Source organism: Notothenia coriiceps, unplaced genomic scaffold (genome assembly GCF_000735185.1).
Source record: "Notothenia coriiceps isolate Sejong01 unplaced genomic scaffold, NC01 NC01_scaffold00018999, whole genome shotgun sequence".
Taxonomy (NCBI): Eukaryota; Metazoa; Chordata; class Actinopteri; order Perciformes; family Nototheniidae; genus Notothenia; species Notothenia coriiceps.
In genome coordinates this window covers 2,112,315-2,128,780 of record NW_011351700.1, presented here as the reverse complement: position 1 = coordinate 2,128,780, position 16,466 = coordinate 2,112,315, and the positions used below count along the sequence as shown (strand labels likewise).

The following is a 16,466-nucleotide window of genomic DNA, read 5'->3' as shown; positions in this document are numbered from 1 at the left end:
ATCTTATCTTATCTTATCTTAAATTAACTCAAACACGTCATGTTATTTTCGTCAATTATTTTGCTGCTTACCACAAAAGGAAAACTTGCGCGGCTCTCATGTCAGGGCTACTTGAGTGAGTGACAGCAAACCACCAATCACCATCAAACCTCCAAAGCAAACGGACCCGGAGATCAAAGGTCAAAACACTGAATATAGTTTCATGTGTTTCTCCAGTTCTGCGCTGCTAACCGAGCTAGCTCAGCTTGTTGCTCTGATAACTTCAGATCCAGACGTCCGTGACTAAAATCCTTCATCCGGTTAAATATCGTTCAAAAAATACCAATTGTATCATTAAAGTTCAAGATAGGATGGTTTGCGGGGGAAAAAAACGGTCTTTTCTTCAATTCCTGTATGTTTTCATATCGCAATATATATATATATATATCACAGGGGAAGTAAAAATCGCAATGTCAGTTTTTTCCAATATCGTGCAGCCCCATTCTCACAGCGTTATAATCCTTTTTCTTACTCAATATCAACTTTGGGTGTGTGTGTGTGTGTGTGTGTGTGTGTGTGTGTGTGTGTGTGTGTGTGTGTGTGTGTGTGTGTGTGTGTGTGTTCTCAGGATGAGTTTAGCTTGTTCTTGCTGTATCGCCGACCCGGAAACCTTTCTGCTCCTCGCAGCAGCAACGAGCCTCTCAACGTCCCGACCAATCAGAGGCCTCACAGGGGGGGCCGGAGCTCCAACAAGCCGTGTAGGACAGAGAGTGAATACACACACTATACAGAGATGCTGTATGAGAAACCAATGTGAGTTTGGAACATTGAACAATATAAATCTATTCTAGTAGACCTCAACTATGGAACTATGATCAGTAGAAATGGCCGTGACATGGGACCTTTAAGTAAAAGTACTTTCCCTTTAGGTTTTAAATGGACCTGTCACTCAAACGTTTTGATGTAGATCTGCTGGATTAATCCAAATTAAAAGTATTACCAGAACAAATTGATGTTTTAATGAATCATGAGAAACGGAGGATATCCAAGGTAAGACTCCGGCACCTAAAGACCATTTCTCTCCCATTAACTTTCCATTCTAGGAGAAATTATGTAAAGCTGGTTTCAAGTATTGAACTTTCATGTAAGTTTAATATATTTCGCCGGGTCTGACACAGCACATTTTCTAACTCTTGATAATCTACAGGTACTCATTATCTGCCTTTGTTATAAGCTGCTGCCTCTTTCTTCATTATTTATCATAATCACATCATCCAGGCCCAAAAACTTTAGTTGTCTGCTTTTAATCCATTTATAAATAAGTGAAATGCATTAAATTAGGCAAATAACATAAATAAGCAAAATAACCTTCATCACAAACGACAACAAGCTCCTCTCATCCTCGAAGCAACTTCCTTAACATCTGATTTCTTCATCTGTCACGTCTCTAGGAGTTATATACGTCTATCGAACCATGCATTAAAATACATTAAAGAGTTCCTATCAGGGTATATCAGTATGTAGTGTCTCTACTTTAAAGAGTCCTCTCCTGCTGATGTTCAGGTGTATATCAGTATGTAGTGTCTCTACTTTAAAGAGTCCTCTCCTGCTGATGTTCAGGTGTATATCAGTATGTAGTGTCTCTACTTTAAAGAGTCCTCTCCTGCTGATGTTCAGGTGTATATCAGTATGTAGTGTCTCTACTTTNGTGTGTGTGTGGCACAAGCGCATTTTGTGAGAGAGAGAGAGAGAGAGAGAGAGAGAGAGAGAGAGAGAGAGAGAGAGAGAGAGAGAGAGAGAGAGAGAGAGAGACAGACAGACAGACAGACAGACAGACAGACAATATAGTTTGGGAGGGGTGGCGCAGTGGTCTGTGCGTTTGATCATCAGATCAAGGGGGTGTTGGGGAACTCCAGTTCGAAACCCGCTCCCGCCCCACTGCTTCAGGCCGTTGTGTCCTTGGGAAAGACACTTCACCCGGATTTGCTCCTGTGGGTATTGTCCACAGTACATGTATAATATCAATGTGTACTTGTAAAAGCGCCTCGATGACTTTGAGGTGTGAAGATGGGCGGTGTGGCGCAGTGCAAGGGGGTGAAACCCGCCGCCGCTGCATCTGTAAAGCCGTTGTGTCCTTTGGCAAGACACTTCACCTGAACTTGCTCCTGTGGGTATTGTCCACAGTAGATGACCATTACATGTATGTATGATCTGTATATGTAATGTGTATTTGTAAAGCGCTTTGAGTCATTGATAAAGCGCTATAATAAATATAAGTATTATTATTATAGTTGTTCAAAATAAGTTAAGAAATCATTCCAATGCCCAGTAAAAAATAATTCCTATGTCAGTAAAAAAGTGTAAAACACAGTTTAAAAGGGAAGTGATTAGTATTGCTTGTTATTGGTTGTGATCATATTCTAATGGTTTGGAGTATTGAAATATATACAGTTCTGTTTCACATGAGTGTTGAGAGCTGTATCCATAAATCTTAATTTGTGCACCAGATTGATTTAAAGAAAACAATCTTCCCGGGGTGCATGCCCCCGGACCCCCCTAGAGGATGTGAGGTTATCACAAATAAAACAGGTTCACATGGATAGGATACTAGATAAGTTTATGCACTCATTATATACACTACACATTTTTCTTGGATTTTTTTAGACCATGGTCCCTAATATATTTGTAGAAAGGCAGGAAATGGAATTAAATCAAGAACAATGTTTCATTGCGGAGGACCCCCTGTTTTGTGTCCCCCCCACTTCTCAAACCAAAGTACCCTTGGCTTCAAGCAACTCCCTGTTTACAAAACAGAGGCATGGGAGGTGCATTAATGAAGGGCCATCCACAATAAAGCCACCAGTGAGGAGAAACGTGACAACCAACAGTGCAGTATGCAGGTTTCTTTGATGTGCATATATGATGTTATAATGTGGGTGTGACCAGATTTAACTCACAGCTGACAGATCAGCTGATGTTAATGGCTGATCAAACAGAACGTGTATATATATGTACGCTTTGAGTTGAGTGTCAGAAATTGACAAATTATTCAGCAAAGTTCTCTGTTTAAATAGCTTTAATCACATCCACACCTTGTAAATTACTTAATTTGTAACTATAACAGGTACCACACTCAACACATTACCGAACTACTACTCATGCTTTATCTTTTGGGGCCAACTGGAGCACTAGAAGCGCTGACACACCAAGCCGGCATTCTGCCATCGACCAATGTCTGGCTGTCGGTGAGTGTCGCCCTAGTTTATGCATTGTGTGGTGCAATGTTGGCTTCTGGAGAGAAGGGAAATCGAGATTAGAAAAACAAAAGAACTAAAATGGTATTTTCACTTTTCATCTTTCTCTCATCCGATCCTTCCAATACACAGATATTTGTAAAACAGTTCATTTATTTGTCCCGGACAATACAAAAAACATTGTAGCATGTTGCGATTTGTTGACACAGGGATGCTGCATTTAGGGTTTCTGTCCAAGGCTAATTTGCGACCCCAGTTACACTTTTCAACAAAATAAACGCTGATGTCATAGTTAAAAAGAGTACAGAGGAGGAGTAAGAAGGCCCTATTTTGCTTTGTGGCGTTTTCCCTTTCCTGTATTGTGTTATATAGCTTTTTGAGAATGGTCTGCAAAGTCTAACCAACCCCCCCTGCCTGAAACACCTGGATTGGACTCATTTGTTTACTTCCGTAACACAATGACATCCCTTTGTAACACTTTTGCCTCTATTGGTCTGCACTCCAACACATTGTGAGATGTTAGGGTGAGACATTTTCCAGACATGTCCAATGTCTGAGGTTGGCCAATCACAACAAAGCCAGCCAGCTAACCAATCAGAGCAGACTGGGCTCTCATTTATTTATTTATTCTACTAATTCAACATCAGTACAGAAAATGTATGAGACCGAAAAACAAACAAAATTTGTAAAAACGGCAGAAAGCTTGCACTCCCGTTAGTCATCCAGTTTCAGGATGAAAAAAGAAAAAAACAGTATACACACAAAAATAAAACAATTATAGATATACATATACATATACATATTTACCTACACACAGTTTAATTTCTCATACTATTTTGAAATCAATTAGGATAATTATATATATCCTAATTATAATTAAATATATTTAAATATATATCTTTTTTTAAAGGTAAAGCAAAAACAATTACCAAAAACTGAAACAACAAGCAAACAAAAGGAATCCTTTTTTTTTTTTTATATATATATATATATATATATTGTTCTAGGTACATCCATTTTTGGTTAGTTGAAGTAGTTCTAATCACATATTTCCAAATCTTGATTTAAATGGTTGCTGACAGTTAATAGTTGAGAGAGTTTGTTTAAGTCAATTCCATTGGCACTAAATATGGATTAGCTGTGTGACTAATAGTTGTTTTGTCAGGCTTTCTACCCAAAGTTAGCCGAGATGGGTACTTGCTGTCTTTAATTTAGAACTGCTTTGGGTCGTTATAAGGAATTTTATTGTAGAAAACAATGACATGAAAAGGTTCACATGATACACACGATGCATGTTTATTGGATGTTGTTGCCCAATCGTCTGCCTAGAGAGACTAAGGGGCAAGTTAGGCGAAAGGCAACATTTTTTTCCCCTTGATTTCTTGAAAGTTTGAAAAAAATAGACGTGACTACAATTCAAAATGAACGTTTGCACTATTTTGCATCGACGGTCTGAGTATGAAGCCAGTGTAGTTGTTTTGAGTGGTCTTGGTGCATTCATTTGGTTTCATCTGAGTACCGATGACATTTGCTAAAATAAACCAAGCAAAACACTCACAAAACACTCACAAAAAACTAAAGAGAGGAGCTGTCATTCTCCCAATTATTCATTGTAGAGTACCATTGGTCTGTGGTGGTTCTTGACATTTCCTTTCTGTAGGGGTTAGCTTCTAAAGGTCAGTTTTCTTATCTGTATAAGTCTCCTAGCAATGCACTAACGGTTGAACCATTTAACATGGCTTACAGCATCTACAAAAGAGTATGACATGTTGTAACATGCAACATATAAAAGGTTAAACCAGCTTAAATCCTCTATTTTTTCGAATAACCTGCAAGAAATATGTTTTGGTCATGTACATTTCTGCACCACTACTTGACTGCAATTTTCAAAACAGGGAAACTTCTTGAGCCTAATGCCATTACTGCTGGCCTCCCTCAGTTGCTTTTGCCTATGCTCCAAGCAGATCTGATAGCTTTTGTAACACTACTGGCTAGCCGTCCAACACTTTCGGGATTGAAGACACCAACACTGCCTTTTCTGTGGATAAAATACATTTTCAGTCATTTACAGCTCGAAAAAAAGCTGTCTCTTCCAGGAACTTCAAAAAAATGTTGAGGCCTTCCTTTGCCAATCCATGGAGAAGTATCTTCCCAAACATACCCTAACCCTAAAATGTGAGTTTTTTATTTTGTATGTAAAATGTGAAATATTATCGTTGCTGTACATTTGTGTAGAACACCAATCAATCAAAACTTAAAACAAAAAGTTATTTTGTATTGGCTAAACTGATGTAAATAAATTGGCAAAGTCACGCCCACCTTATTTTGGAAACATTATGTATTGAAGTCAATGAAGAAAGAAATCTTATCTTTCGATCCGGTTTGAATTGTGCCACGAATTACACATATGATATTTGTCAATCTTAAAAAATAATTTCCATGTCAAACAAGTTTGTCGTAAAACTGTTGAAATATAAGACTATGAAAAAAAATACGCAACTAGAAAGACTACAAATCCCAGAGTCGCGTAAGTGATGTCATAACTGATGTCACAATTGTTTTCCTCCACCAAATAAGAGATAGCTAAGATAAGGTAACTTTAACAAGATGCCTGTGTGCTTAGTACCAGGTTGTTATCATACCAGCAATGGGTCTTGCTCGTTATTTCGCTTCCCGTCTGATGAAAGGACCAGGAGTGGCTGGATCAAGTTAGCTACCTAGCTAGTAGCAAGCACGTTAGTAAGCATTACAGTCTTAGCCTTGTCATTTTTATTAGCCTTAACATGAAGTAACATTAAGTAACCCAAAATGTTAAACAGTAAGAGCAGTAGTCATATTTCGTGAACCCTTTGAAGAGTACTGTCACACCGGTGTGATCATTCTATAATAAAACATTTAAGCCCGGGGAAGAAATGCTAACGCTAACGCCACATTAGCATCGGCAATCTTTTCTACTTCATGCTATCTGCATAAATGGTTAAAAGATCAGGCAGTTCAGAGAGAATCAAAGGAAGGCAGGCAGCTTTGCATGACATTCTTCTGGACGTGTTTCATTGAGGTGATAGATAGTGAGGGTAGTCAATCCCTTTAAGACAGTAGTGACGACCATCTTGGTGACTGTTGGGGAAATATTTTCCAAGGTCCATAACATTGACCCAGTTTATCAGTTCAAACTGTTATGACGGAGCACACACACCTGTAACCTTGGCTGCTGTGCTCTCAGTGTTTTGTCTCCCTGTTCCTGTCTGTTGGCGTCAGCTGATAAAGGTGTTATGGTTCTATCTCCGCAGTCAAGTCGCGTTGTGAGGGGGAATAGTACATCCGAAAACATCTTGTTCCATTAAAACAGACATCCGTCATATCACTTATTTCCCCTCATCTTTTACCGTCTATATCAGTCGTCGGGTCGTGGAACGCTTATTTCCTTAAATTACATCCTGATGTGATGGCTCTTCTGTCGATTTGAACTTCTTGTACCAAAATGAGTCGAAATTGAATTATTTCGTTCTAGGTCGTATGCTACGGATTTAACGTTCCTGTGTGTAATATAACGAACCGAATTTCCGGTAAAACTGCTTGTACTTTACCTAGTAGAATTGACATATCTCACCGTTTTCAGGGAGGAGAAGGCCCCTTCGGAAGGTACCTTTTTATGTAAAGTCTTTTTAATACATAACTCTCAGTTACCTCCCTCTTCTTTATTATAGGGAAGCTAGTGCAACTTAACACCGGTGTTTAATTGTATACTACAAACAGTTTTTTTGTATTTTTACACAAGCATTTTGACACTCATTGTGTAAAATTACACAGCTTTGCGAATTAGCTTGATGTGAGAGACCAGAGTCCCGTCTGAGCCGTGTTTTTGTGTGCAGTTACATTCCCTTTGAGACACATGACGTTACGTCACCCTCAGTGGCTGAGGTCCTTTCTCTGTGCCCTTCTCCGTCGCTCGAAACTACAGTTTGTGACTACGCAAACTAACCTCGAAGCGGCCTCTTAAGTGTAGTGTTCAGGTTCTCCGGTCCTTAAGGACGAAGTGTCCATCCAACGGTTGCGAGTTAAGTACTTATTGCAGATTGGGGTCTGCGGTTACATAAAATCCGATCAAGTCGGGTCCTTAGTTTGGTTGGTACNTAGATGTACTCCACACTTCTCAATTTACAGTTTAATAGCTTCAAGCATGGACGTAATTTCCACTGGGGACAGGTAGGAAATGTCCCCCCCACTTTTCAAAATCCCGTTTGTGTCCCCCCCCACTTTTGAAAAGTGGGGGGGACATTTCCTACCTGTCCCCAGTGGAAATTACGTCCATGCTTGAAGCTATTAAACTGTAAATTGAGAAGTGTGGAGTACATCTAAAGAAAGCCTATACAGCAAAACATGATAAACTTTAATAACAATACATGAGCAATTTTACCAAGAGGTTGTTCGTCTTAAAACAACTTTAAAAGCAAATCTGGTCATGACTTTAGGAGATGACATTGTTTTTCTCCAATGTACCTCAATGGGCTTGACACCCCTTACTTGACCACATAGATGTGGCATAATAGATTGACTAAAGAGATTATTGTCCTGGCAACAAAATACTTTTTTTTACATGTTTTACCACAGCACAATACTGGAGGTTGTCAAGTACGATTCCAGATACAGTGAAGTATCAAATGACCTCATAATAAAATACAATGTATAATGCGCTGTCCTTGTTAGCATTTGAAAATGTCAAGAATGTCTCCTCCAAAACTTTATTCTCATTTAATTGCTCTGTATTCTCAGCCGCTCCTTGCCAAGTTTCAGCGGAGTATACTCCCATACCAAGGTTGGTTCTCACAGAGAAAGTAAGCTTGTGAACATTCCACAACGTGCGCCGACTAGAACGCCCGAAATGTCATTTCATGTGAGATCAAATGCAATCCTGTACCAGATTTGTGGGTGCCACTGCCTTTGAGAAAATGTTTGAAGGTTAAACTAATAAGCAAAGGTCTCCAGGTGAAAAATAATGATATTTAGGGTGAAGACTTTGAGTTTCCTTAAAAAGGTTAAAAATGTCATAGGGTGAGGCCCTCATTATCTGTTATTGTTTTTGCAGAAGGGATTGTTTCCTACTGTATATGCAAATTACCATAGATGTTCCATAGCTGTAACCACACAGTTTTTTCATTTATTTATTTATCACATATTATTATGCACTTTTACACCATATACTTAGTGTTACATGTACATAAGTCATGTAGAACTGTGTTAACATGACTGTATGTAGGAATAGTTAGCTATGAAAAAGTGATTTCCCTGTATAAGCAAAAATGTTCAATTGTATACCAACCTGTAGGTCCTACTTTTTGATTAATTAATCCATTTCATATGTTTGTGCCTTTTTAGCTTCCAGAGGCAATTTAAAACAAATAATTTGACAAAACTTATTCGACTAACTAAAGGCCCGGACACACCAAGCCGATTTCGTCCGTCGATAGATATCTGGCCGCCGATGAGCGTTCTGTCGCCCTACTCAGATTGGTGTGTCCCGCATCGTCGTGTCTTTTCGGCCGTGCCGACACCTTCCGCTCCCGATTGAACATGTTGAATCGGGAGCGGAGGCTGTCGGCAAAAGACATCACTCTGATTGGCTGTTCAGCTTAGCGAATCAGTGCATGAGAAGCGAAACGAAAGTGAGGTACGCAAATAAACGATTAAAAAGGCACACTCGGCTATTATTTTTCATTTTCAGTCTGTGATGGACGAGAGTGAAAATGGAACGCACACGCTATTTGTTGTTTGTATATATCACGTAGTCTGTCTTCCGGTTACCTCTTTTGAATGACGAATACACACTACCGCCGCCTGCTGGTAAGGAGAGTTATGGCCACTCACGCATGCGCAGTGCGTACGTGCTACTTGGCCGTCGGCTGAAGTCTTTGTGGTGTGTTTCAGTGCAACTTTTTGGCCAAGACGCAGGAGACGTGAGGTGACACAACAGTCGGGTCCGACGGGACGTGTTCTTTGGTGTCAGTTTGGTGTGTCCGGACCTTAACATTCATTATGCCAAAAAACATAACTAGCTAACTTATTTTTCCAAACCAGACCAAATGCACACTAAAGGGTCTTTGAGCTTGTTTCTCTCAATGATTGTGATGTTATGTTAAATGTTTGTATTTCTTGTATTGTGTCTTAATATTTGTCCTTGTTAATGTTGCAAATGGAAGCAAGTCCAATTTCAGACTTGATCTGACCATTAAAGTAATATCGTATCTTAAATCGTATAACTTTGTTCCTAACTAATGCAAATTACAGGTAAAAACGTATCAAGCTTGCTTATTTTCAACCCACACCCTTAAACAAACCCATTTGAAACACAGTTATTTTACCGTTATTTTGTTATGTAACTTACGTTCTTAACTAACACTAATTATGCCAATACAATTAAAAAGCTTACTTAGGTTTACTGTTAACCCCAAACACCAATATTTTCGATATACTTGCTGTATAAACTTAAACCTATATTGGATGTTGTCACAAGGTACACAACCTGCATTTACTGCAGGTTTCCTGTTTATTTTGAAAAGACACAGCATGTAACAATTAGAAGCTGATGTGCCATCCATGATGTGCAAAAAAGCATATGTTGGAGACGTAACAAGAGCATCATAGTTTGAAGCATAGGGCCATGGCCAAGCTGTCAGTATTTGATACGAGTAGAGAGTGAGACCCCATACACCAATTGGACCCAATGTCCTCAGAGCCTATAATGCTAATTGCTACGGAGTAATAATTGAATGCATTTCATGGACAAAACGTAGAAGCCCATGTTGCACAATCAATTCATGCTTTAAATGGATTTGCGTCAAGGCAATACATTAACAGTTGGAACCTTCCCTCCCAATTAACTGAAACAAACCAGGCCTGCTTACACTCACTGACACATGTAGCATGACACGTAATTGTTACTCATCACTGTGACTGTTGAAAGTGATGGCTGCTAATCATGTTGGGCAGTGCCTTTACTTTATATTAATGACTATGCAATGTTAGCCACTTAAATATGGCCTGAGACCAAATGTGACCTCACTAGGTTGGTCTCACTTATCATTGAGGCCTATCAGGTCTGAATCATTGCAGTAGACAATCCTTTTCTACCCATAATCAAGTAGATTTAGTGGCACAGTCTTACCATGCATAAAACCATGCTTAACTTACAGAATGTAACCTATTTTCTACCCTGCCATGGCATTCATTTAGTTTGTATGTAGTTCTTGGATGAAAGAATGTTGGAAGTGAGAGTGAAGTACTGGCATTTCTTTTGGGGTGTGACTCAGTTTTGCCCTACAGCTTATTTGTTCAAATGCTACTACAGTGCAGTCACTGGGAAGCCAACACCTACATCAGAGTTGTTGAGATGGGTTTCAACAGGTATCAACAATCCAGATCTCTCAAAAAAAAAGAAGAAAAAAGGCTTGTCTCCCTGAACTCTCTAACTTTATTTTAGCCGCAAGCTGAGAATAATGCAAAGATCCAAGTTGAAAATGACATTTTTTAAAGATGAAATGACTACAAAGGTGTAATATAAGTTCATAATAAGTAGTGACTTCAACTAAACCTAGGTTATCAGTGCTATTGAAGATAGGCCAGTGCCCCCAAGCATCTTCAAACTGCAGGCACGAACGCATAGAGTACATGTACAAATAACTCTAGGATTCAAAATGTGGGATAGTTCTTTAACCATTTATCGTTAAATCACTTTATGACTCCCCTGATTAGTGCATTTGTGAGTAAAAGAGCATTCTGTTTTAGACATTTTTCCTACACTAGCGTAATGTGTAGCCATCGAGTTCTGTGCAGATGGTAAGTACCTTGCAGCCTGCAGGGAAGCTCCTGCAAAACCAGTTTCCTCTACAGGGTAATGAAGACCTTTACTCTACTGAATGCTACTACTTCATCTAAAACGTTTACCATTGTATAAGAAGGTGAATGATAACCCCAAACCAACGAACAAACTCCTGACCCCATTATTTATCTTGACTTGAGTTTAGCTTTTCTTTCTTTGAAGTTGAGTTTGAGTTTGAATTTTTACTGTATCCAAGATTACCTGCTTTTATGCCCTATGTTCTGTGCTCTGCTGAAGATATTCCGTCTCCATCTCCATCTCTAACATTTAGAGTTATCCTGCTTGATATGTATGTGAAAGAATATGACATAATGCAATTATTTTTGAGTATTGAAAGATTTGTCTACTTGTATGAACTAGTACCTCTATTATCTCACCGATTGTTTGTAATTTGGGTGAACTGACCCTTTAATCATGCAAAATGGTAAGGCTAAGATATTCCGTCACTCAGCCCATAGCTTTGAGTTTTATTTTTCCCGGTTTATCTGATATTTCTGCACTCCCAATTTCAAGCAGTGTGTAAGTAAACCTTTCATATCTTTAGGAATCTATGAATAAATGCACATTTACATGTATTTGTATTTAAATGCATGCATTCACACGTATGCACGATCAGCTTTCGAAGCAACCAAATATTCACATTTTATATACGTATCTTGCAAGATGAAGAAAATGGTAGATAAGTGAGTGTAGGCCCCATCTGCTGACTCATTCAACTCTCACCACGCTCCAGGCCAATCAAATAAACAGTCTTTGCCAAACATGTCTGTTCTTCCCTCTCACCCCTGCCTCTGATGCCATTCCTCTGCGAACACCTGGGTGTGTCCTGCCACAATTGCTTTACAGGGGTGGCGCTGTTACCTGTCTGACAGGCTGAGCTGCCTCATGCCGATCTCCCTGCCCGAAAGTGCACCTTCCAGGATCCATGTAATTGGAGGAGGTTTGAGGGGGAGGTGCAGAGGAAGTGGAGCTCACTGGAACCTCCTCCAGAGTCAAAGGAAGATATAAACCCATCACGGACAGAGAGAAGACACTTAGAGGGACTTGACTCTCCTCTTAGTGTGCTCCACTGCTCTGTCAAACCTCTCTTTCTGCTCCTTTTCTCTGTGAATCCTTTCCTCTCAGAGAACATAATGTCGACCAGAGTTGTCAAAACCTCGAGAACCAGCAGCGTGAGAAGTGGTGGAGGAACCTTTGGAAGTGGAGGTGGAGGAAGCTTTGGAGGTGCAAGTGGAGGAAGCAGCTATGGAGGTGGAAGGAGCTTTGGAAGTGGAGGTGGAGGTGGAGGAGGCCAAAGAAGCTTTTCCTCAAAATCTGTCTCATATGCTTCTCGACCACAAATCTCTAGCTCATATCAATCATCCATGATGAGTGGTGGTGGTGGTGGATATGGTGGTGGTGGTGGTGGTGGATTTGGTGGTGGCGGTGGATTTGGTGGTGGCGGTGGATACGGCGGTGGCGGTGGAGGTTATGGTGGTAGTGGTGGCGGTGGTGGTGGTGGTGCATACGGCATCTTATTCGGTCAAGGCGGTGGTGGTGGTGGTTTCCCTGGTGCAGGTGGTGCGAGCATCACAGCCGTCACATGCAACACGCAACTGCTGGCACCCGTTAACATTGACATCGACCCCAACATCAGCACCGTCCGCACCCACGAGAAAGAGCAGATCAAGACCCTGAACAACCGCTTCGCCAGCTTCATTGACAAGGTGAGGAGCCCTCTTCTACTTTAAGTTTATGTCCTACAACAGTGTTTTTGATAGGTTTGAAGCCCTTAGTTGGCTGAATAATAGATATTTATGTAGTTTAAGAAAGGTATATGAAATAATGGGAAAAGATGGGAAAAGATGTGGGATGCACTGCATAGTTCATGTTCAGTTTGTGCAAGCGTAAATGGCTCTGCACACTTTCTCTAAGGGGCCACCTGGGCTCATTAAATATTACACAGCATCTCATACAAACCTGAACAATGTGTGCAGCAAGGGCCTAGCTAAAGCCTACTTTGAAAACCAATGATGTGGGGATGAATATGTTTTATTCAGTCATGCAAAACTGCTGTGTGGGCACCTTTCATTTCAAACAGAATGCAATACTGTGCATCAGCTGACCTTTGCACTTACACTGTAAGCAGATCATTGCTCCTTTAATTTGCTTTACACAATAATTGGCCCTTTGCCATCTGTCGCTGTGTGGACTGCAAGACAGGAAACACCAGGGAGTTCATATCCAATGACTGGTGGCTCTACGCATGAGGGAAAGAAGGGATCAGGTTATCGCCTATTCCCATGGCAGCAAGGACTCTCAAACTCTGAGTGGTGCTGCAGAAATGGGACCCCATCTTAAGTAATTTAAATGCATTGCATACAAATGTCTTTGCATTTCCAAAAGACAAGGGGTGAGACTATTGTTGAGTGTTTTACTTCGCCAACTTTCATGCATAATTGAAAAACTTGCATAGAAGACGAGAATATTTCTGTTAGAGATAATAAATAACAAGGGAACCACACCCAGCAGGAGAAAATGCTCCAACCACACCCCATTTGTCTTTACTATTTATCGATTCAGAAAAATACTGTTCAGTTAAAAACTCAATCTACTAATAAGTAATACATTATTGAGTGTTTTGGATTAGATATTTTGTATAAAATGAAATATCTAAAGCATTCAATGGATGTGACAGTTAATAGCCTTCGGGCATGATGGATTAATCACTTAGGGCTGTGGCAGACAAGTTCACTCAGTGAAAGTATGCATCCTGGAGGCGAGGGTGTGGGCGTTTGAGGGGAGGGGCTGGTTTGAGGTGTGGCAGGGTACACCGCACCTGATCCTCAAAAAAAAATTAAGCCCTACAGGCACACGTACACACCCAAAACTGTAAGGATGGGCTCCACCTACTGAAGGCTTTTTAAAACCGGATTGCAGAGAACTGTACTCTGTGCCTCGCATGTTTTTTTGCCTCATAGGGACAGGCTTTTAAAAATGTTTTCCAAGGTCATGACAGATTTTCTAAATCTATGACCTCATTTGTGCAGTTCTACTACACTGCACGTCTCAAACTTCCCTGCCCTGGTTGGGCATTATAGTAAGGGAGCTGCTAGCATGGGTACATACAAGGTTTTTTGTTTGGGGAATGTCACACACAGGTGTGGCCCGATGGATCACCTGAGGGAAGTAAAACAAAGAAGAAAAACACATTTATTATCTTAGAGTGGGCATGCCAAATCATGCAGAGAAGCAACAGTAAATAAAGTCTACTACTTCTATGTAGTTAAATTCATATATGTGCATTATCCCCAGTGTTTCCTGTAATATTGTTTTATTAACTACATAATCGGACTATGTTTCTTGCAGAGTGGATCTAACCCTACAATTATTTTTATCTTTTAGGTCCGCTTCCTGGAGCAGCAGAACAAAGTTCTGGAGACCAAATGGAGCCTGCTGCAGGATCAGACCACCACCCGCTCAAACATCGACGCCATGTTCGAGGCCTACATCGCCAACCTGCGCAGACAGCTTGACGGGCTCGGCAACGAGAAGATGAAGCTGGAGGGAGAGCTGAGGAACATGCAGGGCCTGGTGGAGGACTTCAAGAACAAGTGAGAAAAACCCCAGCACAACAAACCATCTCTGAATGCGACAGTTGACCTACAGTTGTTGAAGTCCACAAGTCTTTTTACCATCACCTAATTCTTTCCCACTTTCTTTGTCAGATATGAAGATGAAATCAACAAGCGTGCCAGTGTGGAGAATGAGTTTGTGCTCCTGAAGAAGGTGAGGGTCGATTAAGTTCCATCATATATTGGAATGCATTTTATTTTTTATCCACTGATCTAAACTCACCTGTTATGCATCATCAGCAATATTCAACACTTAAAGCCAACAATGCAGTCAGCTTTACATTATCCAGCACTCTTTTTCAGAAATCGCCTTATCTAGTTGCAATGAATTGTTGCTCTCAACTTGAAATGACCAATAGAGACGATCTTCTTCTCCTCTAACAGGATGTAGATGGCGCCTACATGAACAAGGTTGAGCTGGAGGCCAAGGTTGACTCCCTTCAGGATGAGATCAATTTCCTCAGAGCTGTCTTTGAGGCGGTAAGCAAAACGAACCACACCATAGCCCTGTCATGTTGGCTCATATCTGTCATTAATATTATGAAAAACTTGCTAATGTACTTAACATTAATGGTAAAGATGCAGAATACAAACCAGCATTGTACCCTTTTAACTCTCCTACTTTTTAAATATGACAAATATATCTTGTGCAGGAACTCAATGAGCTCCAGGGACAGATCAAGGACACTTCAGTCATTGTGGAGATGAACAACACCCGCAGCCTAGACATGGAGTCCATTGTGGCTGAAGTCAAGGCTCAGTATGAGGACATCGCCAACAAAAGCAAGAGCGATGCTGAAAGCTGGTACCAGCAGAAGGTACGTAGAGAGAGAATGGCATTTCAACAACATCTCCAGTTAGATAAAATGTTGAATACTTCATAACAATATATTTTTTTGTCCTATGCCTTCAGTACGAGGAGATCCAGAGCAGTGCAGGCAATGCCGGAGAAGACCTTCGTAACACCAAGAGTGAGATTGCTGAGCTCAACCGCATGATTAGCCGCCTACAGAACGAGATTGAGTCAGTCAAGGGACAGGTAAGCTCTCAAATAAATATATTAAAGTTTGGTAAAAGTATTTTGAATGGAGACATAAATGTCTGAGGCTTCTACTAACTTTCCACCTTCTCAGCGTGCCAACCTGGAGGCCCAGATCGCTGAGGCTGAGGAGCGCGGTGAGATCGCAGTGAAGGATGCCAAGCTCCGCATCAGGGACCTTGAGGATGCCCTGCAGAGAGCCAAACAGGACATGGCCCGCCAGGTCCGCGAGTACCAGGAGCTCATGAACGTCAAACTGGCCTTGGACATTGAGATCGCCACCTACAGGAAGCTTCTGGAAGGAGAGGAAAGCAGGTAAAAGTTTAGCTATTTAGGATTCACACAACGTTTCATCTTCTGAAAATGTTCGACTATGTGCTGGGAACAGCTCAAGTTGCTAATTTGTGTTCTTCTTTGCAGAGTTGCGAGTGGGGGCGCAACTGCAACCATCCACATCCAATCTTCATCATCAGGTATGCATCAACACATGTTTCAATACAAGTAATTTCCTAAACATTTCATGAGAATATAAGAGGTAGAATTGAGAAGATATTTGGTAAAGCTATCATAGCCACATAGTTTGGATGATAAGTTTGTTTGCAAATTCAAATTCCAACCATCTCATCTGAAAACATCTTCTTATTATCATTATCAGGAGGTGGAGGAGGCGGCGGCGGCGGCTTTGGCTATGGCAGCGGCGGCGG

General features: G+C 40.7%; 1 protein-coding gene and 1 long non-coding RNA gene across 4 annotated transcripts in view; one reads left to right on the top strand and one right to left on the bottom strand.

The window, feature by feature from the left end:
• LOC104951481 (uncharacterized) overlaps positions 1-16,466 on the bottom strand; it is a 62,817-nt gene that overhangs the window by 31,762 nt on the left and 14,589 nt on the right. The window lies entirely within an intron of this gene.
• LOC104951482 (keratin, type II cytoskeletal cochleal-like) overlaps positions 12,130-16,466 on the top strand; it is a 26,970-nt gene continuing 22,633 nt past the window's right edge. Inside the window, exons 1-9 of the mRNA XM_010778145.1 lie at positions 12,130-12,815; positions 14,494-14,702; positions 14,817-14,877; positions 15,108-15,203; positions 15,377-15,541; positions 15,637-15,762; positions 15,857-16,077; positions 16,183-16,235; positions 16,418-16,428. Coding sequence (XP_010776447.1) covers positions 12,243-12,815; positions 14,494-14,702; positions 14,817-14,877; positions 15,108-15,203; positions 15,377-15,541; positions 15,637-15,762; positions 15,857-16,077; positions 16,183-16,235; positions 16,418-16,428 — 1,515 coding nt within the window. The 5' untranslated portion in view covers positions 12,130-12,242. The remainder of the gene's footprint in view (positions 12,816-14,493; positions 14,703-14,816; positions 14,878-15,107; positions 15,204-15,376; positions 15,542-15,636; positions 15,763-15,856; positions 16,078-16,182; positions 16,236-16,417; positions 16,429-16,466) is intronic.